Below are 20,653 nucleotides of genomic sequence, written 5' to 3' on the forward strand. Positions count from 1 at the left end.
GAGTCTGCCTCCAGCACCTTTTCAGGCAGTGCATTCCAGATCCTAACCACTCACTGCATCAAAACAGGATTTATCACAAGGTTATAAATAACCCATGGACCGTTTGGCCCCTTTTGTATCATCATCTTCATAGGTGGTCCCTCGTATCAAGGATTACTTGGTTCCACGCCAAAAAGGGATGAGTTCACAGGTGTTTCAATGAAGGACCTAATATTCCAGGTCCAGAACTACATGTGGAAGGGTGGAAGATGCCTGTGCATGGATTTTTTAATGTGTGGTGGCCATTGCACACCAGCCAACACACGGGCTTGACAGAGCTAGGTCTTGGTCCAGTGGCAAGGATTAACCAAGACGACTGGAGACCAGCTCTGCTGCACAGACTCAGTGCGCACACATATCGCAGTGTGGGCTGGCCCTTGCTGGCCCCGAACTCACGCCTCTCCTGGGCCCTGATCATATCGCTCCACAATCGCTAGCCGCTCCTTCGCCCTGACCTCGCCGCTCCTGCTGTACCTGCCCACGCTCCAATCACTGACCTGGGATATGGTGACATCCAATCCAGTCGCCCGCTTCACAACCGTCACCCTCCTGCACGAGTACACGCTATACCTTGCAGTGGTGTGCACCACACTGCTCCTCCTTTAAGGCCCCGACCTGCTGATGGTCTCTGCACCCTTTTGTATCAGACCCCTCATCAAAGGGACTCGAAGCCATTTAAATACATCTCTGTATATGACCGTGTCCAATGCAAATTCTGATGCTTGAAGAATGAGGATACATTTCTCTGAAGTCTCATCTAGTTCAGAGTGTGATAATGGCCAGGGCAGAATAATATACTGTAATGCAGCAGTGTTAAATGTCAGAGAAATACAGGTCGCCATCCTAAAATCTCTGTCCCAAATATGCCCCTTGATCTGAGATGCCAACTGTTAGGGAATGGATCTTATATATAAATTAATCAGATATTCCACGTAGTAATAGGGTTCAAAAGCATTTATTGACTTTCATACGAATTAAGCATAAAATGATCATTATTACCAATAATTACCCATATACAATGATAACTATTATTACCAATAATCACCTATATGCTTGAGACGCTTGTGGTACAAGACCGGAGAATTCACGGGGTCACAGGTTTCGAGCTCGAGGGGATCAGCTGGCCAAACCTTGTCGAATTCTGAAGTATCTATTGTAACAACCCTCTTTTTATCCCTTTCTTTCACTCTCACTACGTGAGGGTCCACGTGTTTCAAAGTATTACCTCATCCAATTAGTCGCAGTAACTCGTTTTAACAAGAATAACTTCCCATAACTTGACTCACTCCCGGATTTTCCAGATCTGTGGCAGGTGCCTTTTCAAGGCTGGAACTAACAGAGAGTTTTGTGGCCTCTCCTTATCAGTGAAAACTCTGTCGGACTGGAATCCCTTTCACTGAACATTGCTCACAGAAACTCCCTGAAACCACAAGTTAATATGGAGAATTTAACTGTGATTGATGCAGTCCTGCCTGTCACTAGTATAATTCACGACTGATATTAATGCAGATGTGCTCATCACTATTGTGATTCATCACAGAGATTAAAACCACTACAATTATAGAACTAAAGTACTAAAATTCTACAACTGAAGGGGACAATCAATTGTAACTCTAGGAATTGCAGCAAACTGACCAAAAGCAGCTGTGTTTAGCGTCAGTGACAGACCCTTACAGAGAAAAGCACAAAGACCCCACGGATCCTGAAAAGCAGCAAGGCACCGAGCTCCTGACATCATCAGAGGGGGACCCGGGTATGACATCATCGGAGGGAGGGACTCGAACGTGACATCATCAGATGGCACCGGAAATGGCGTCATTGGGGGTGGGACCCGACTTGAAAGCATCAGAGATGCAGACCCGGAAATGACATCATAGAGGGGCAAGGCTGGAAGTGACATCGTCAGAGGGACAGACCCGGAAGTGACATCACAGAGGGGAACAGGAAATGACAGCATTCCAACCCACCTCCACTGACCTAGAAGTGACATCATCAGAGCCACAGTTCTGGAAATGACATATTCTGTGACCCCAACCCGGAAATGACCCGTTGAGGAGGGCCACCCGAAACCGGAAGTGACATCGCAGTATCCCCGAAACCGGAAGTGGCATCACCGAGTCTCGGATCCCAGGATTAATTTAACAGTTTTAGGGATTTGTTCCAACAATAAAATGCTGGAAACACGGGTTCAGTGAATGTGGTGTGAAATGTGTGTAAATGTGTCAGTGAGTCAGTGACCTGGTGAAATGACACAGTCCCAGCCTCGTAGTCCAACTGAACCCGGATCCTGCTCCCAGACCCGAACCCTCGGAGGTGAGTGTCCCGGGAATTGTGCCGGGCCCTGAGAGAAACACCACCATAATATAAACCCCAGGATTTACTACTGCCCCCAAGGTAAGACCCTCCCCCCTCCCTCTCTACACTCCCACACACAATCCCTATTCCCCAGTAATTCCCATCAGTCTCCACATCCCAGGAATGGGATCCTGAGGAGAAGCTCTGGGAGCAGAGGACTTGGGGTTGGTCTTTAAACCTCTCTGGGTGAGGTGGGTAGGGCTGTTTCTGTCCAGTCCAAGTTACTGATCTCAGATCATCAGACAGAACCAAGTTCCAGTTTGCTGTCTTTGGATCCAGGCCCATCGGTGACCTTTGCCCTAGAGAGGAGAGAAGAGATTGGTCAGACAGGGTTATTCCACTCAGATCAATGATTGACAGCTGCAGGGTCGGAGTGTCAGTATTTCCCAGACAGTGCCAGCCCCATATTACCAGTCAGTGTGATCCCCGTTTCAGATTATAAACACACCTTGGGATATTCCCGTTCTCCCTCTGATCCCAGTCGACTGCTTGATGGCGATCAATGGGACAGGGGCTGCCCCAGAGGAGCTGTGTGGGGGAGGAGTTACAGTCGATGGGCCCCTGTATTCGGTGGAAGCTGGCCCTGTAAACAAAGCTCACGGTGATTGGGAATTGTGACACAGCGAGGTCCCACCTCCTTCATATTACTCGATGGGAGGGTTATATATTCCATACTTATATATTCCTACATTACAACAGTGACTACACTTCAAAATAGAACTCCATTGTCTGTAAAGCACTTTGGGATTTCTGAGGTTCTGACAGGTGCTCTCTAAATGCAAGTCTTTCTATCTCTTACTAAATTCTTTAATAATACTGACAGCCATTGATGGTCGGTGTCCCTTTAAGGGCCACTCTGATTGGCAGTATGTAACCCCGCCCCTACCTGGCCCACGGTGGGTGAAGTTCTGGCCCATTACAGTGAGGAATGTTTAAAGCAGGTGTCACTGGGGACTGAGGATTAATCTCAGGCTCCTGATCCACAGACACAGGGAGCTGATATTAAAGTTTGGGATATTCCCAGTGGTCTGAACACAACTAACCCCACCTGCTCTCAGTGCCTTATATTGGAGAAAAGCTGCACCATCTTACTGATGATTCCCAGTATGTCTGAGTGGTACTTTTCCCATCCATTCAGCCTCTCCTGGATAAGTGGCGATATATTGGACAGGTTCAGGGTGAGCGCTGGAACATCTGGATCTATGACTCTCTGAGTCTCCGTCACTCTGGAATGAAAGAGAGAAAATGTTTTTATCAGTGGGACATCTCAGATCAGAAACCCAAAGGGGATCGAGTGATCAGTGCAACAAGCTGCCCCTCTTCTAATGCTCGGACTGACACCCCGCAGCAACCCATCCTGAAAATGGCAGAATCCCGGGATTTGCCGTCTCCCTACATTCACACTGATCTCCACACGTGCAGTGGGATCCTGGTTTGCCGCCATTTCAGCTCAGTTTGTGATTTTCAAAGCCGTCTGTGTTCAGTCCAGTTTCTCTGTACTGGAGCCTCATCTTTCCATTATTGATCATTATTATTATCCCGAGGGTCTCCAGACTGTGCCCCCCTCTCTGCAGGAACATACTCACTACAATCATGTGAAGTGAGGAGAGGAGAAGGAACAGCCTCCCAGGGACCTGGGGTGGGTGGAATTCCCTCACAGTCGTTTCGATTTTAACCTCGCGCCCCCCGACAGGCGGGAGAGGGTCGCGGCTTAAAACATCAGAGTGACTATTTCCACCGTGTTGTTTCTGCGCCTGTGTCCTCTGGACTCTGCCCCCGACGCCTTTCGCACAGGCGCAGACTCCTCGGCCCTGGAACCGGAAGTGGGCCCCACAACGAGCACGTTGTGCTGCTGTGCTGCTGATCTTCTGACGGGTCAGTATAGAGGCCGCTGCTCAAACATTTCCTGCCGCTGAAGCCTGGGGCTGGATTTGCTTCCAGCTGTTGCATTATTGGGAACATTTTCGTGGCCTTCTGTAGGAGGAGAAACATCGGCAGTAGTGTGAGAGAGAGATAGCGGGGAGAGAGAGACAGACACGGGGAGTGACAGAGAATGGATAGGGGGGGGGAAGAGACATGGGGGGGTTGAGATAGACACACAACATGGGGGTGGGAGAGAGAGACACGGTGGGGGACAGAAACACACGGGGGGGAGTGACAGACACAGGGAAGAAGAGAGAGACACGGGGGAGAGAGAGACAGAAAGAACGGGGGTGAGGGAGAGAGACACGTGAAGGAGGGGAAGATAGACCCTGGGGGGAGGGGGGAGAGAAAGAGAGGCACTGGGGAGTCGTGCAGCAGGGGAGTGAGACATAGGGTGGGGTGGGGAGGAGATAGAGACACGCGGGGGTAGAGAGAGTCATGGGGGGGAAGATAGAAAAAGGACAGGGGGACAGAGAGAGACAGGGGGGGAGAGGAGGGGAGACATGGGGGGGAGGGGGAGACACGAAGGGGAGAAAGACACGGGAGGGAGGGGGAAACGGGGGTGGGAGAGAGAGAGCGACAAGAAGGAGGGGAGAGAGAGAGACAAGGGGGTGGGAGAGAGAGTGATGGGGTTGGGGGGGGAGAGAGAGAAAGGTCGGAGGTACAGAGAGAGAGACGGGGGGGGGTGGAGTGTTGAGAGAGAGATGAGGGCGAAGAGGGAGAGAGAAACACGGGCGGGGGGGGGCGAGAGACACAGTGGGGAGAGAGACAGATAGGACAGGGGGTACAGAGAGAGACGGGGGAGGGGGAGATAGACACGGGGGGGATGGGGGAAGAGAGAGAGGTGGGGGTGGGGGGGAGAGAGAGAGAGAGCCGGGGGTGGGGGAGAGAGAGAGAGAGCCGGGGGTGGGGGAGAGAGAGAGAGAGACACTGGGGGAAGAGACGGGCGACGGGGGTACAAGACACAGGGCGGTGGGGGGAGAGAGACATGGGAGGGAGCGAGAATTATGGGAGGGGGAGAGAGAGAGAGAGAGAGACAACTGGGGGAAGAGACTAGCCGGGGGGCAGAAACGGGGGGGAGAGAAAGAGGCACAGGATGGGCGAAGGGGAGAGAGACATGGGGAGGAGAGAGAGAAAGGACAGGGACACAGAAAGAGATGGCGGAGAGAGAGAGAGACAGGGGGGAGGGGGAGAGAGACACGGGCGGGTGGCGGGGGGAAGAGAGGCACTGGAGGAGAGATAGAGATACGGGGACAGGGGGGAGACAGGTGGGGGGGGGTGATGGATGAAGAGACATAGGGAGGGAGAGAGCCACAGGGCTGGGAGAGTCATGGGGTGTGGAGAGAGCGACATGGGGGTGGGGGGTTGATAGAGAACGACTTGGTGGCGGGGAAAGAGAGAGAAAGGACGCAGGGGAAGAGAGAGAGAGACACGTGAGGGCAGTCGGGGAGGGAGAGAGACACACACTCAGGGTTGCGGGGAGAGAGAGACACATACACAGGGGAGGGCAGGGCGAGAATGGGGGAAGATACACAGAGAGGGGGAACAGGTAGAGAGACACGGGGGCAGAGATAGTCATGAGGGGGGGAGAGAGAGGAAAGACGGTGGGGGGGACGCGACAGGAGAGAGAGACATGTGGGTGGTGGGGGGAGACTGACACGGGGACAGGGGTTGAGAGAGACGCGGGGGGGTTGGAGAGAGATCGACATGGGGGCAGAGGGGGAGAGAGACATGGGGGTGGGCGACGGAGAGACCTGGGGAAGAGAGAGAGACATGGGGGGGTGCGAGGGATGATTTGGGGGGAGAAAGAGACACGGGTGGGGGGGAGAGAGACATGGGGGCAGGGGTTGAGAGAGATTCGGGGCGGGGGATTGGAGAGAGACACGCACATGGAGGGGGTGGCGTGGGGGGCGAGAGACACGGAGGGGGAAGGAGAGAAAGGATGGGGGGGACAGAGAGGGAAACGGGGGTGGGACAGAGAGGGAAACGGGGGTGGGAGAGAGAATCATGGAGGGGGAGAGAGAGACGGGGGTTGAGAGAGAGAGAGATGGGAGGAAGAGGGAGAGAGTATGTGGAGAGAGAGAAACACGGGGCGGAGGGGGGGCATGTAAAAGTGCGGGAGGGCAAGAGACACGGGGGGGGAGAGACATGGGGGGAGAGAGACACGGGGGGGAGAGAGAGACACGGGGGGGAAAGAAAGACACGGGGGGAGAGAGAGAGACACGGTGGGGAGAGAGACACGGGGGGAGAGAGAGACACGGAGGGAGAGAGACACGGGGGGGGGGGGGGAGAGAGACACGGGGGGGGGAGGGAGAGAGACACGGGGGGGGGAGGGAGAGAGAGAGAGGGTGGGGTGGGGGGGGGGAGAGAAAGAGAGAGACGGTGGGGTGGGGGGAGAGAGAGAGAGAGAGAGAGAGAGCAACATGGGGGCAGGGGTTGAGAGAGACACGGATGGGGGAGAGAGACAGAAAGAACGGGGAGGGGGAGAGAGAGACACCTGGAGGAGGGGAAGATAGACCCGGGGGGGGAGGGGGGAGAGAGAGAGAGACACTGGGGGGTCGGGCAACGGGGGAGTGAGACACAGAGCGGGGTGGGGAGGAGATAGAGACACGGAGGGGGGGGGGGGTGGAGAGAGACATGGCCGGGGGGGGGGGGAGGGAGTCATGGGGGAAGATAGAAAAAGGACGGGGGGACAGAGAGAGACGGGGGGAGGGGAGACAGGTTGTGGTGAGAGAGAGACACGGGGGTGGGTGAGAAAGCCATGGGAGGGAGGGGGAAATGGGGGTGGGAGAGAGAGTCATGGGGTGGGGGGGAGAGAGAGAAAGATCGGAGGGACAGAGAGACAGGGGGGGATGAGAGAGAGAGACACGGGGAGGAGAGAGAGAGACGGTGGGATAGGGGGAGAGAGTGACATAGTGGTAGGGGTTGAGAGAGACAAGAGGGAGGGAGAGAAAGACATGAGGAGGAAGAGAGAGACATGGGGGTGGGAGAGAGAGTGATGGGGTGGGGAGAGAGAAAGAAAGGTCGGGGGGACAGAGAGAGACAGAGTGGGTTGAGAGAGAGATAGACACGGGGGAGGGGAGAGAGATGGGGGCGAAGAGGGACAGAGGGAGAGAGAGACACGGGGGAGAGAGAGAGACACGGTGGGGAGAGAGAGAGACACGGGGGTGGGCGAGAGACATGGTGGGGAGAGAGGGAGACACGGGGGAGAGAGAGGGAGAGTGACATGGGGGCAGTGGTTGACAGAGACACTGGAGGGGAGAGAGAGAGAGAGAGGGAGACACTGGGGGGTCGGGCAGTGGGGTAGCGAGACACGGGGTGTGGGGGGGAGGAGATAGAGACACGGCGGGGGAGGGAGGGTTGAGAGAGACACGGTGGGGGAGAGAGACAGAAAGGATGGGAAGGGACAGAGAGAGACGGGGGAGGGGGAGAGACACAGGGGGAGAGAGACACAGTGGGAGGGGGGAAGAGAGAGAGAGAGAGACGGGGGTGGGGGTGGGGGAGAGAGAGAGAGACACTGGGGGGTCAGGCGACAGGGGAACGAGACACAGGGCGGGGGGGAGGAGATAGAGACACGGAGCGGGGGGGTGGAGAGAGACATGGCCGGGGGGGGAGGGAGAGAGTGTCATGGGTGGGGGGGGAAGATAGAAAAGGGACGGGGGGACAGAGAGAGAAAGACGGGAGAGAGAGAGGCACGGGGTGGGAGAGCGACATGGGAGGGAAAGAGAATCATGGGGGCGGGCAGAGAGAGACACACATGGGAGGGGGGAGAGAGAGAGAGACAAGCGGGGGGAGACTGGGGGAGGACAGAGACGGGGAGAGAGAAAGAGACACGGGACGGGCAGAGGGGAGAGAGACATGGGGGAGGGGGAGAGAGACATGGGGGAGGGGGAGAGAGACACGGGGGGAGGTGAGAGACACTGGAGGAGAGATAGCGATACGGGGGGGAGAGACAGGTGGAGGGGAGGGGTGGGGGCGGAGGAAGAGACATGGGGGGCAGAGAGCCACGGGGATGTGTGTGTCATGGGGTGGGGAGTGACATGAGGGCTGGGGGTGATAGAGAACGATTTGGTGGTGGGGAAAGAAAGAGAAAGGACGGGGGAGAGAGAGAGATGGGGGGGGGGAGAGAAAGAGAGCGAGACACACACAGGTGAGGGGCGTGGCGGGTGGGGAAAGATACACAGAGAGGGGGAAGAGGTAGGGAGACATGGGGGGGAGAGAGAGAAAAGATGGGGGTGAGGTGGGGCAAGAGACACTCGAGGGGAGAGAGAGACAAGGCGGGGGGAGAGACTGACACGGGGGCAGGGGTTGAGAGAGATACGGGGGGGATGGAGAGAGATCAACTTGGGGGCAGAGAGACACGGGAGGAAGAGAGGGACGCCGGGGGGGGGGCCGCAGAGAGAGAGATGCAGGAGAGGGGGGAGAGAGAGATGCAGGAGAGGGGGGAGAGAGAGATGCAGGGGGGTAGATATTCACGGGAGTGGGGGAAGAGAGAGACACGGGGTGGGCAGAGAGACACAGGAGCGGGGAGGGAGATATGGGAGTGGGGAGAGAGACACATGGGAGCGGGGGAGAGCGATACATGGGGGGTGTTAGAGAGATACGGCGGGGAGAGTCATGGGGGGAAGAGAGAGACATGGGCGGTTGGGGGTGACAGCTAGAGGCAAACGGGGGGAAAGAAAGACACGGGGGCAGAGGGTGAGGCAGACACGGGGGCAGGGGGAGAGAGAGAGACATGGGGGCAGAGGGGGAGAGAGAGATATGTTGGCGGGGATAGAGAGAGACACACACTCAGGGTGGGGTGGGGGGATGTACGAGGCTTGGGGAAGAAGAGGGAGACATGTGGGGGTGAAATAGAATGACATGGGGAGGGGAGAGAGAGACACACACTCGGGGCAGAGGAGATGGGAGGGATGTCGGTGGGGGGGGGGAGACTGAGAGAGACACGAGGCGGGAGAGAGAGATGGGGGGAACAGAGAGACACGGGGGGCATGGAGAGAGGCACGGGGGGGAGCGCAAGACACGGGGGGAGCGCGAGACACGGGGGGCATGGAGAGAGACACGGGGGGAGCGCGAGACACGGCTGGGCATGGAGATAGACACGGTGGGGGGGGGCGCGATACATGGAGGCATGGAGAGAGACATGGCGGCGGGGAGCGCAAAACACGGGAGGGGGTGGGGAGAAAGACACGGGCATGGAGAGAGACGGGGGTGGGGGGAAGAGACACGGGGAGAGAGATACAAGTGCGGGGAAAGAGACACGTGGAGGGGGAAGAGGAAGAGAGGCACGGGGCAGAGATCGTCATGGGGTGGGGAGAGAGACGGTTGGGGCGGAGGGGGGAGGGACTGACATCGGGGCAGGGGTTGAGAGAGACGCGGGCGGTTGTAGAGAGACCGACATGGGGGCAGAGGGTGAGAGATGCGGGGGTAGTAGAGGGAGAGACCTGGGGAAGAGTGAGAAGTGCGGGGGGGGGGGGGGGGCGGGGAGAGAAACATGGGGGGGAGGAGAGAGATGGGTGGGGGGGAGGGAGAGAGAGAGAGAGAGAGAGACAGACAGTGGCGGGGGGCGAGAGATGGGTGGGGGGGAGAGAGACACAGTGGGGGGGGGGGAGAGAGACAGCATGGATGGGGAGCGAAAGACATGGGGGAGAGGGGAGACAGACACGGGGGAGGGGGAGAGAGACATACACATGGAGGGGGTGGTGAGGGGGGGCGAGAGACATGGAGGGGGGGAAGAGAAAAAGGACGGGGGGACAGAGAGAGAGAGAGACGAGGGAGGGAGAGGGGGAAACGGGGGTGGGAGAGAGAATCAGGGAGGTGGGGGGGGAGAGAGAGTGATGGGGGAGGGGGAAGAGAGATGGGGGGGCGGGAGAGAGACATAAGGGCAGGGGTTGAGAGAGACATGGAGGGGAGAGAGAGAGAGAGACAAGAGGGAGGGGGAGAGAGACATGGGGGGGGATGGGGAGATGGACCCGGGGGTGGAGGGGGGGAAGGGGAGATAGACACGGGGCGGGGGGAGGTGAGAGACACGGGAGGAGAGATAGAGATACGGGGGAGGAGAGACAGGTGGGCGGGGGAAGGGCGGTGGAAAAGACATAGAGCGGGGAGAGAGCCATGGGACTGGGAGAGTCTTGGGCTGGGGAGAGAGCGACATGGGGGCGGGGGGGGGGGGGGTGATAGAGAACGACTTGGTGGCGGGGAAAGAGAGAGAAAGGACGGGGGAAGAGAGAGAGAGAGACACACATGAGGGTGGTCGGGGGGAGAGAGAGACACACTCAGAGTGGGGGGGGCGGGAGACACGCACTCGGGGAGGGGGGGAGAGAGAGACACAGGTGGGGAGAGAGAGAGACACACACAGGGGAGGGGGAGAGGGAGATACACACTCGGGGAGGGGGGGAGAGAGAGAGACACGGGTGGGGAGAGAGAGAGACACACACAGGGGAGGGGGAGAGGGAGATACACACTCGGGGAGGGGGTGAGGGGGAAAGACACACTCGGGGAGGGGGTGGGGGGGGAAGCGGGAGAGGCGGCGGGAGATGGAGACATGGGGGAGAGAGAGACACGGGGGGAGCGGAAGATAGAGAGACATACACGGGGAGGGGCGTGACGGGGGGAAAGATACACAGAGAGGGGGAAGAGGTAGAGAGACACGGGGGCAGAGATAGTCATGGGGGTGGAGAGAGAAAAAGGACAGAGGGGGGAGGTGGGGCAAGAGACACGCGAGGGGAGAGACATGGCAGGGGGAGAGACTGACACAGGGGGGGGATGGAGAGAGATCAACATGGGGGCAGAGGGGGAGAGAGAGACACGGGGGGGCGGCGGGAGAGAGACAAGGCGGGTAGAGAGAGACACAGGGTTGAGAGAGAGACACGGTGGCGGTGAGAGACACGGGGAGAGAGAGGCACGGTGGGGGGCGGGGGAGAGAGACATTGGGTGGGGGAGAGAGACACGGTGGGGGGCGGGGGAGAGAGGCATGGAGTGGAAGAGAGAGTCATGGAGGGGGGAGAGAGATTGACATGGGGGCAGAGGTTGAGGGAGACACGGGGGCAGGGGGAGAGAGACACGAGGGAGGGGAGAGAGAGAGACACGGGGGAGGGTGAGAGATCGACATGGGGCAGAGGGCGAGAGAGAGTGACATGTTGGCGGGGATAGAGAGAGACACACACTCGGTGTGGTGGGGGCGGGGGAGAGAGACATGGAGTGGGAGAGAGAGTCATGGGGGGGGAAGAGAGAGTCATGGGGGGGGGAGAGAGACACGGGGGGGGTGGGGGGGACAGCTAGAGGCAAGGGGAGGAGAGAAGGACACGGGGGCAGGGGGCGAGAGACACGAGGGAGGGGGAGAGAGAGAGACATGGGGGAGGGAGAGAGATTGACATGGAGGGCAGAGGGGGAGAGAGAGTGACATGTTGGCGGGGATAGAGAGAGACACACACTTGGTGTGGAGGTGGGGGGGCGCATAGGAGGCTTGGGGAGGAAGAGAGAGACACGGTGGGGTGAAATAGAATGACATAGGGGAGGGGCGTAAGAGAGACACACAGGGGAGGGGGAGAGAGAGATACACACTCGGGGTAAGGGAGAGGGAGGGGCAGTGGTGGGGGGGGGAGACAGAGAGAGACACGAGGAGGGAGAGAAAGAGACCGGGGGGGCGGGGGGGGGGAACAGAGAGACACAGGGGTTGGGGAGAGATAGACACGGGGGCGGGGGAGCGCGAGACACGAGGGGCGTGAAGATAGACACGGGGGGGAGCGCGAAACTCGGGGGGGCGTGGAGATAGACACGGGGGGAGTGTGAAACATGGCGGTGGTGGGGAGGTAGACACAGCGGGGAGAGAGAGAGACAAGTGGGGGAGAAACATGGAGAGAGAGACACGGAGGGTGGGGATTGGAGAGAGACATGGTGGAGAGAGAGACACACACATGGAGGGGGGGGAGGGGGGCGAGAGACACGGAGTAGGGAGGAGAGAAAGGACAGAGAGAGAGACGAGGGAGGGAGAGGGAACTGGGGGTGGGAGAGAGAATCATGGAGGCGGGGGGAGACAAGGAGGGTTGAGAGAGACACACGAGGGAGGAGAGAGAGAGATGGGAGGAATTGGGATCGAGGGAAAGAGCCACGTGGTGAGAGAGAAACACGGGGCAGGGGAGGGGGCAAGAGACACGGTGGGGGAGAGAGGCTCATGGGAGGGAGTGACAGACACGGGGGAGGGGGGAGAGAGAGAAACACTGGGGGGTCGGGTGATGGGGGAGCGAGACACAGGGCGGGGTGGGGAGGAGATGAGACACGCGGGGGTGGGGAGAGACAAGGGGGGTAGAGAGAGTCATGGGGGAAGATAGAAAAAGGACGGAGGGACAGAGAGAGACGGGGGGAGGGGAAACGGTTTGTGGGGGGTGGGGGGTGGAGAGAGAGACACGGGGGTGGGGGAGGGGGAAAGGGGGTGGGAGAGAGAGTCATGGGGTGGGGGGGAGAGAGAGAGAAAGGTCTGGGGGACAGAGAGACGGGGGTGTTGAGAGAGAGAGACATGGGGGAGGAGAAAGAGAGAGAGAGAGAGCGAGAGATGGGGGCGAAGAGGGACAGAGGGAGAGAGAAACACGGGGCGGGAGGGGCGAGAGACATGGGGGAGGGAGAGAGCCACGGGGCTGGGAGAGTCATGGGGTGGGGAGAGAGCGACATGGGGGCAGGGGGGTTATAGAGAACGACTTGGTGGCGGGGAAAGAGAGAGAAATGACGGAGGGGAAGAGAGAGAGAGAGAGACACGTGAGGGTGGTCGGGTGTGGGAGAGAGACACACACTCAGGGAGGGGGAGAGGGAGACACACACTCGGGGAGGGGAGTGGAGAGTGAGAGACACACACTCGGGAAGGGGGGAGGGGGAGGCACACACTCAGGGAGGGGGGAGAGGGAGACACACACTCGGGGAGGGGGGTGGAGAGTGAGAGACACACACTCGGGAAGGGGGGAGGGGGAGGCACACACTCAGGGAGGGGGGAGAGGGAGACACACACTCGGGGAGGGGGGAGAGGGAGACACACATTCGGGGAGGGGGAGAGGGAGAGGGAGAGACGGCGGGGGAGAGAGACACGGGGGGAAAGATAGAGAGACACACAGGGAGGGGAGTAGCGGAGGGGAAAGATAGACCGAGAGGGGGAAGAGGTAGAGAGACACGGGCAGAGATAGTCATTGGGGAGGAGGAAGAGAAAAGGTGGCGGGGGGTGAGGTGGGGCGAGGGACTCGCGAGTGGAGAGACTGACACAGGGGCAGGGGTTGGAGAGAGATCGACATGGGGGCAGAGAGAGAGAGAGACGCGGGGAGGGTGGAGAGAGAGACACGGTGGGTGGGGAGAGAGAGACACGGTGGGTGGGGAGAGACATGCGGAGGGGAGAGAGAGACACGGGGAGGGTGGAGAGAGAGACATGGGGAGGAGAGAGAGAGACACGGGGGAGTGGGAGGAGAGAGACACATGGGAATGTTAGAGAGATATGGCGGGGAGAGTCATCGGGGGGAAATAGAGAGACACGGGGGGTTGAGGGGGGGGAACAGCTAGAGGCAAAGGGGGCGCGGGAGAAAGACACGGGGGCAGGGGGAGAGAGACACCGGGAGGGGGAGAGAGAGTGACATGTTGGCGGGGATAGAGAGAGACACACACTCGGGGTGGGGGGGGGAGGTGATGGGAGGCTTGAGGAGAAAGAGAGAGACATGGGGGGGTGAAATAGAACGACATGGGGGAGGGGGAGAGAGAGACACACAGGGGAGGGGGAGAGAGAGACACACACTCGGGGCAGGGGAGAGGGAGGGATGGCGAGGGGACGGTGGGGGGGAACAGAGAGAGACACGAGGGGGGAGAGAGAGAGAGAGAGAGAGACACACACACGGGGAGGGGCATGGCGATGGGGGAGAGATACACAGAGAGGGGGAAGAGGAAGAGAGACACGGAGCAGAGATAGTCATGGGGGGGGAGAGAGAGAAAGGACGGGGGGACAGAGGGAGACGGGGAGTGGGGGGGGAGAGAGAGAGAGACACGGAGTGGGGGGGAAGAGAGAGAGACATGGTGGGGGGGAGAGTGAGAGACATGGTGGGGGGGGAGAGACTGACACGGGGGCAGGGGTTGAGAGAGACGCGGTGGGGTTGTAGAGCAATCAACATGGGGCAGAGGGGGAGAGAGACACGGGGGTATGAGAGAGAGAGACCTGGGGAAGAGAGAGAGATGCTGGGGAGGGGGGAGAGAGAGACACGGGGGGGGTGCGGAGGGGGCTGCTGAGATGGGTGGCGGGGAGAGAGAGACACGGGGAGGGGAGAGAGAGACGGAGGGGGAGAGAGACACGGAGGGGGGGGAGAGAGACGGAGGGGGAGAGAGAGAGACACGGGGTGGTGGTGGGGAGAGAGAGAGACACGGGGTGGTGGGGGGGGAGAGAGAGAGACACGGGGTGGTGGAGGGTGAGAAGGACACACACACATGGCGGGTGAGAGAGAAGAGGGAGAGAGGCATGGTGAGAAAGGGAGAAAAAGGGCGGGGGAGAGTGACACAGGGAAAGAGAGAGAGAGAGACACAGTTGGGGGGGAAAGAGAGCGACATGGGGAGGAAGAGAGAGATACGGGGGGACAGAGAGACACGGGGGGGGCGGAGAAAGACATGGGGGGTAGAGAGAGACACGGGGAGGGGATGATTGAGAGACGGGGGAGAGAGACACGGGGGTGGGAGAGAGAGAGACACGGTGGGGGTGGGGGGGGGCAGCTAGAGACAGGGGGTGGAGAAAGATGGGGGGCAGAGGTTGAGAGCGACATGGGGGAGGAGGGTAGGAACACATGGGGGGAGGGAGAGACGGTGGTGGAGTAGAGAGACACGGGGGGCAGGGGGAGAGGGAGAGACATGGCAGGGTGAGACAGAGACACACGGTGAGGAAAGAGAGCCACATGGCGGCAGGGGGGAGAGAGACACGGGGGAGAGAGAGAGACGGGGGGGGCGGGGGAGAGAGAGATGGGGGGGGGAGAGAGACGGGGTGGGGGGGAGAGAGACACGGGGGGCGGGGGAGAGAGAGACGGGGGGGTGGTGGGGAGAGAGAGACACAGTGAATGTTTTATCAGTGGGGACATTTCACATCAGAAACCCAAAGGGGATCGAGTGATCAGTGCAACAAGCTGCCCCTCTTCTAATGCTCGGACTGACACCCCGCAGCAACCCATCTGGAAAATGGCAGAATCCCGGGATTTGCCGTCTCCCTGCATTCACATTGATCTCCACACGTGCAGTGGGATCCTGGTTTGCTGACACTTCAGCTCAGTTTGTGATTTTCAAAGCCGTCTGTGTTCAGTCCAGTTTCTCTGTACTGGAGCCTCATCTTTCCATTATTGATCATTATTATTATCCCGAGGGTCTCCAGTCTGTGCCCCCCTCTCTGCAGGAACACACTCACTACAATCATGTGAAGTGAGGAGAGGAGAAGGAACAGCCTCCCAGGGACCTGGGGTCGGTGGGATTCCCTCACAGAGTGTCCAGGGACACTGACATTACTGGGACATCTCAGCACCCACTCATTTCTCGGTTCGTGGATAGAATGAGCCAATCACAACACATTTTACTGTCACCCTGACACTGGGACCTGCCCCTCTCCTCATTCTCCATGGACTGGTTGATAGAACAAGCCAATCACACAGCACTTACTGACCCAATGGAATAAAGCTGTCACTGACACACATGGAGCCTTTAGGAAGCCTCGGTTAGATACAGGTCACTGCAGTTTTCTCTCTCTCTCACTTCCTGTCTAACAGCTTCCTGAGAAGCTCGACACACCGATGGAACAGCCCATGTCACTGCCATTTCCCACAGGCTGCCTGAGCCAAGAACCCCTCAGACCCCAGTTACACATCACTCAATATTTCCACCATTTGAAAGCTCCTTATCTGGGAAGGTTTCCAAGCCGTGATTCTACTTTCACTCTTCTCCCAGATACAGGTGAAGGTTCCCTATCAGCAGCAGGTAGTGTGTGACGGAGAGGGACTTACCTGGAAAGGAGCTGCTTCGAGTTCTGTGAATAAAGAGAGGAGATCAAATCAGTCAACGAACAAACCAACACCCAATGGAAGCAAACGGTGAATTTGGGATTGAGAGCAAAGAGTTCAGTGTGTAACAGTAGGTGGGGCCAGTCCCCAACAATCTTCAAACAATTCAGCCCTCACACCAGCCTCACAGAAAGGCCCCATTCCCCAGCCATGGCCCTGTTTATATTGAAGATGTACCTGAAGAAAGGAGAGAGGGTCCCTCTGTAGCAGACTCTGGGTTTCTCCATCTATTAATGTAATCTGTTCTATCCTCTTGTTTAATGCTTCAGAACAGTTTCTAATCTGTGCGAGAGCTCGGAGCCCCTCCTCATCGATCAGTGTCAGTGCGTATTCTTCATCTTCTTCCAGCTGTCTCCTCCATTCAGAGAAGCTCTTCGATAGCTTTCCTTTCAGCTCCTTGATTCGTGTCTGAAACCCAAACCAACTCTCATTACAAACGTCCCTTCCACACAGTGTTATCCTGAGCACACGGCACTTTCCAGGGACGGGACAGTTTGTTTAGATCACCACTCGATCACCCGTTAAAGATAGACAAGCAGTGGGGGTGTCTACTGGCAGTGGGGGTGTCTACTGGGAGAGGAAACAGAGTTTAACCAGTGTTACCTTGAGCCTTGAGCCTAAAAGAAGGAGCGCTGTGTTTAGACTGTGTGTGGCACTGCCACCTGGGCCACCCACACCTGGAGTGATGGCAACAGTTTTGGTGCCCACACCTGGTGAAGGAGATCGAGACTCTGGAGAGGACGGGGCCAGAATGACACGTAGTCTGATGGAGTTTAGTTCTGAGGATCGGCTCCAAGAGGTCGGGTGATTTAGAGAAAGGCAGGCCGAGAGGGACTTGATTGAGGTGTTTAAAATGATGGAGGGATTATTGGACTCACTCGTTGAGTGAGGCACTGGAGATGGATCGGGATGGTAGGACTAGAGGGCCTGTGTATAAAATCCATAGGCACAGAGTTAGGTTAGAGGCCAGAGCCCTCGATCTCTGGACAGACTCCCTGAACATGTGGTGGGTATGGAGTCACTACCACTCTTTAAAAGGGAGCTGGGGAGGAATTTCCCCGAGCTTATCCTGAATTGGCTGCAGGTGTTTATTCTCTCTCGGTTTGCCTTTCCCAGGTGAGTACATGGTTCGGGGTGGATCAGTGGTGTGTGTGATTGAACCCTGTCTGCATGGGGCAGGCTCGCTGGGGCTAATGGGCTTTTCTTCCTTTTCCTTTCTATGTTCCTATGATACAGGCTTCAGGGCAAGTCTTCACCTGCCAGCCTCTGGCTGTGTGTGTCTCAGTAAATCCAGTGCCCAAGTGATGTAATAATATTCCCTGGGAGGGGCAGGTAGAGTTAAGCAGCTCCCCTCACATCAAACACACGGGAACTCCGTGTAATCAGTGACACGGCCCCAAAACAAAAAAAAACAGTTAAATCAAGTGCCCCCGATCTTGGGGACACTCCAAACACTTATCACGGCCCTTTTTATATTTTTTTTGTATTTTGTTGTGGTTTTTTTGGGCCCTAAAACTGTAAATTTACAAGTGCCCCCTATCAAAGGGGAGAGGGAACTAAAACCCGGCAATTAAAGCAAATTAAACTTGAAAACATATAAAATCAAATTAAAATTTGGTTGCCGGGGGTAATAATGCACTTCAGTCCCTCCGGCGCCCACCTCTCGCGGAAGGCCGCGAGCGTACCGGTGGACACTGCGTGCTCCATCTCCAAGGACACCCTGGCCCGGATGTACGCACGTAAGAGAGGCAGGCAGTCGGGTTGAGCGATCCCTTCGACCGCCCGCTGCCTAGACCGGCTGATGGCACCCTTGGCCGTGCCCAGGAGCAGTCCTACGAGGAAGCCCTCGGACCTACCCGCTCCCCTCGGCACAGGGTGCCCAAAGATCAGGAGTGTGGGACTGAAGTGCAGCCAGAAATTGAGGAGCAGCCCCTTTAAATAATGAGACAGGGGCTGCAACCTCGTACATTCAATAAAAATGTGGAACACGGACTCTTCCAGGCCGCAGAAATTGCAGGCGCCCTGGGAGCCCGTGAACCCGCTTAAAAATTTATTGCACGGGATTGCTCCGTGCACCACCCTCCAGGCCAAGTCCCCGATAAATAGTGGGAGGACTCCCACGTAGAGTGCACTCCATCGGGGACCCCCGCCTCCTCCGGACGGCAAGATGTAGCGCCATGGCGTGTCCGGACGGCAGACGAGGATGGCAATGTTGAGAGTGTGCAGGAGCAGCCCGTACAGGAAACCCCTCCGCACAGAACTGAAAGGCACGGAGGGGATTTCCCCGAGGCAGCTCAAGTTGTGAGGCGCCAGCTCCCGAGGGAGGTTTCGGGGCTTGACGCATCGGCCCCAACACAACCAGCCTGGTTTGGAAGCCTGTTTCTGATGTGTTCATTGACTCAGCGGGGAGACAAACCCTTTCTAAATCCAGCTCCACTTTTCCCGACCTTTATTTCAGCTTCTGATCTCCCCAAGTCTCGCTGTTTGCTGGAACAATTCTGCTGGACTCCCCGAAGCTTCTCGGTTTCTCTCTCCAATTCTTCCTGTAAAGGTAATTGGAAAACCGTTAAAACGGATTGAAACTGGAATTTAACCGGGAAATGATTGTGTTCCGTGAGTGAGCCCACTGGGGTGGAGTGAAAGTGGTTTGGGGGGGTCTCAGTATCTGGGCCCTGAGCACAAATATTGCCTTCTGTGGCTCTCAGTAATGAGGCGCTCCCTGCCCTGTATAAACTGAGTGACCACACACACACCGGCTTCTTTTCACAATGACACAGCGTGTGGTGCATTCTCACACGGACTCAGCTCCTCCATTTCCAGAATCAGCCCAGGGGAAAGGGAGACAGACTCAGACACACCAGCAGTTCTCAAACAGCAATTCCCTCTTGTTGTGAGGAACAGTTTATCTACCCACCCCCTGAGTCTCCCCCCATGGGTGTCCCTCACTCCCCCCACCGGTGATGGCCCTCTCCCTGCTGCTCAGGGGGCAGAATCCCCCAGCATTACCCAGGGCTACAACATGCTCTGCTCTACAGCCCTGTGTCATGGAGTGCCAGTTCTCACAGGTGCCCACACAGTGAATTACTGAGCTCTGCAGTGCCCTCCCCAGGAGGGGTTGAGTGTGGGTGAGGGGCAGTCACCCTGGGCCACTGTCACAGTCCTCCCATGCCCACCCTGTTCTCTCAGACAGACTGTAAGAGAAAGGGGAGGGAGCAAATCTGACGGACATAAAACAAACACCCAGACCTGGGACAGGAAGAAAACACTGGGCTCAATCAGCACTGTCTGCAATCAGTTCCAATTAATGTTGGTCATTAACAGGAAAACTCTCGCTCACTGTATTTAATATCAGAAATTGTGTCACTCACCTTAATTGCAGTGTGTGCCTGATCCAAACTCAGCAGTGTGTGGGATTTATGTTTCCCGATTATTGTAAAGGAAACACACACACACTCTGCATCATCTTTACAGTAGAACTCTAGGATCTTCTTATGGTCCGGACACTGCCTCTCCGTAAGGTCAAACACAGGCTCGATGAGGGTGTGATCTTTGTAGGCCTTTTTCTGTAAATGTGGCTTTAAATGAAGGGAGCAAAACGATATTTCACATTTCAGACACGTCTTCACAGCTTGAGATGGATTATCATCACAGTATTCACACATGACATGGGCTGGATCAGCAGGAGGCTGTGATCGGTTGTAATTTTCCACGATATTACACAACGTGAAGTTTTTCTCCAGACTGGGCCTGGGGTTGAATTTCCTACGACATTGAGGACACTCAAACCCTGCTGGGCGTGCTGTCTGGGCCCAAACTCCCTCAATACATTTCACACAGAAACTGTGCTGACAAGGTAATCCCACAGGATCCTGGTACACATTGAGACACACAGCACAGGTTAATTCAGCCTCTAAAGCTTCAAGCTCCATTGTTACAGCTCCTGAAGTCGTTTCACGCAGTGTCGGAGAGAGTGAAGAACCAGAGCAGGAAGTAAAATACTGATAAACAAGCAGGGAGTGACAATGTTAGTTTCACTTTCATGACTCACTTTGGCTGAAGATCAACCTTTCAGGCCTGCAGTAGCAGTTCCCAACCACAATCAGAAAAACAAGATTATAATTTTACAATCTGGAGCAGAATACAGCAAGCTGGGCTCAGTAAACACAGACCCAAAACTGATCAGCTCAGACCAGACCCAAAATAGTTTAACACAACATAAGAAATAGAAGCAGGAGCAGGCCATACGGCCCCTCGAGCCTGCTCCTTCATGCAATAAGATCATGGAT

At 57.0% G+C, this 20,653-nt stretch overlaps 1 protein-coding gene across 2 annotated transcripts; it reads right to left on the bottom strand.

Annotated features, from left to right (window-relative positions):
• Nucleotides 1-965: 965 nt before the first annotated feature.
• On the bottom strand, nt 966-20,395 carry LOC139263089 (E3 ubiquitin/ISG15 ligase TRIM25-like). Of its 2 annotated transcripts, XM_070878627.1 has the most exons (7): nt 19,736-20,392; nt 18,815-18,910; nt 16,545-16,775; nt 16,311-16,333; nt 3,487-3,620; nt 2,843-2,977; nt 966-2,693 (listed from the first exon to the last, which is right to left on the bottom strand). In XM_070878627.1, the coding sequence occupies exons 1-7, from the start codon at nt 20,294-20,296 to the stop codon at nt 2,173-2,175; spliced, it is 1,701 nt and encodes a 566-aa protein (XP_070734728.1). In that variant the 5' UTR covers nt 20,297-20,392; the 3' UTR covers nt 966-2,172. The 2 variants fall into 2 exon arrangements, with proteins under 2 accessions (XP_070734728.1, XP_070734729.1); XM_070878628.1 differs by lacking the exon at nt 2,843-2,977 and having other exon boundaries at nt 19,736-20,395.
• Nucleotides 20,396-20,653: the final 258 nt, after the last annotated feature.

The sequence above is a fragment of the Pristiophorus japonicus genome, chromosome 4 (assembly GCF_044704955.1).
Source record: "Pristiophorus japonicus isolate sPriJap1 chromosome 4, sPriJap1.hap1, whole genome shotgun sequence".
Classification (NCBI taxonomy): domain Eukaryota; kingdom Metazoa; phylum Chordata; class Chondrichthyes; family Pristiophoridae; genus Pristiophorus; species Pristiophorus japonicus.

What these genes read in the sequence shown, in the direction of transcription:
- LOC139263089 (XM_070878627.1), bottom strand. Translation starts at nt 20,296, where the DNA reads ATGGAGCTTGAAGCTTTAGAGGCTGAATTAACCTGTGCTGTGTGTCTC. An exon ending in AGGCACACACTGCAATTAAG is followed by an intron (nt 18,911 to 19,735) that starts GTGAGTGACACA and finishes TTACCTTTACAG; the next exon opens with GAAGAATTGGAGAGAGAAAC. An exon ending in GAGAACGGGAATATCCCAAG is followed by an intron (nt 2,694 to 2,842) that starts GTGTGTTTATAA and finishes TCTCCTCTCTAG; the next exon opens with GGCAAAGGTCACCGATGGGC.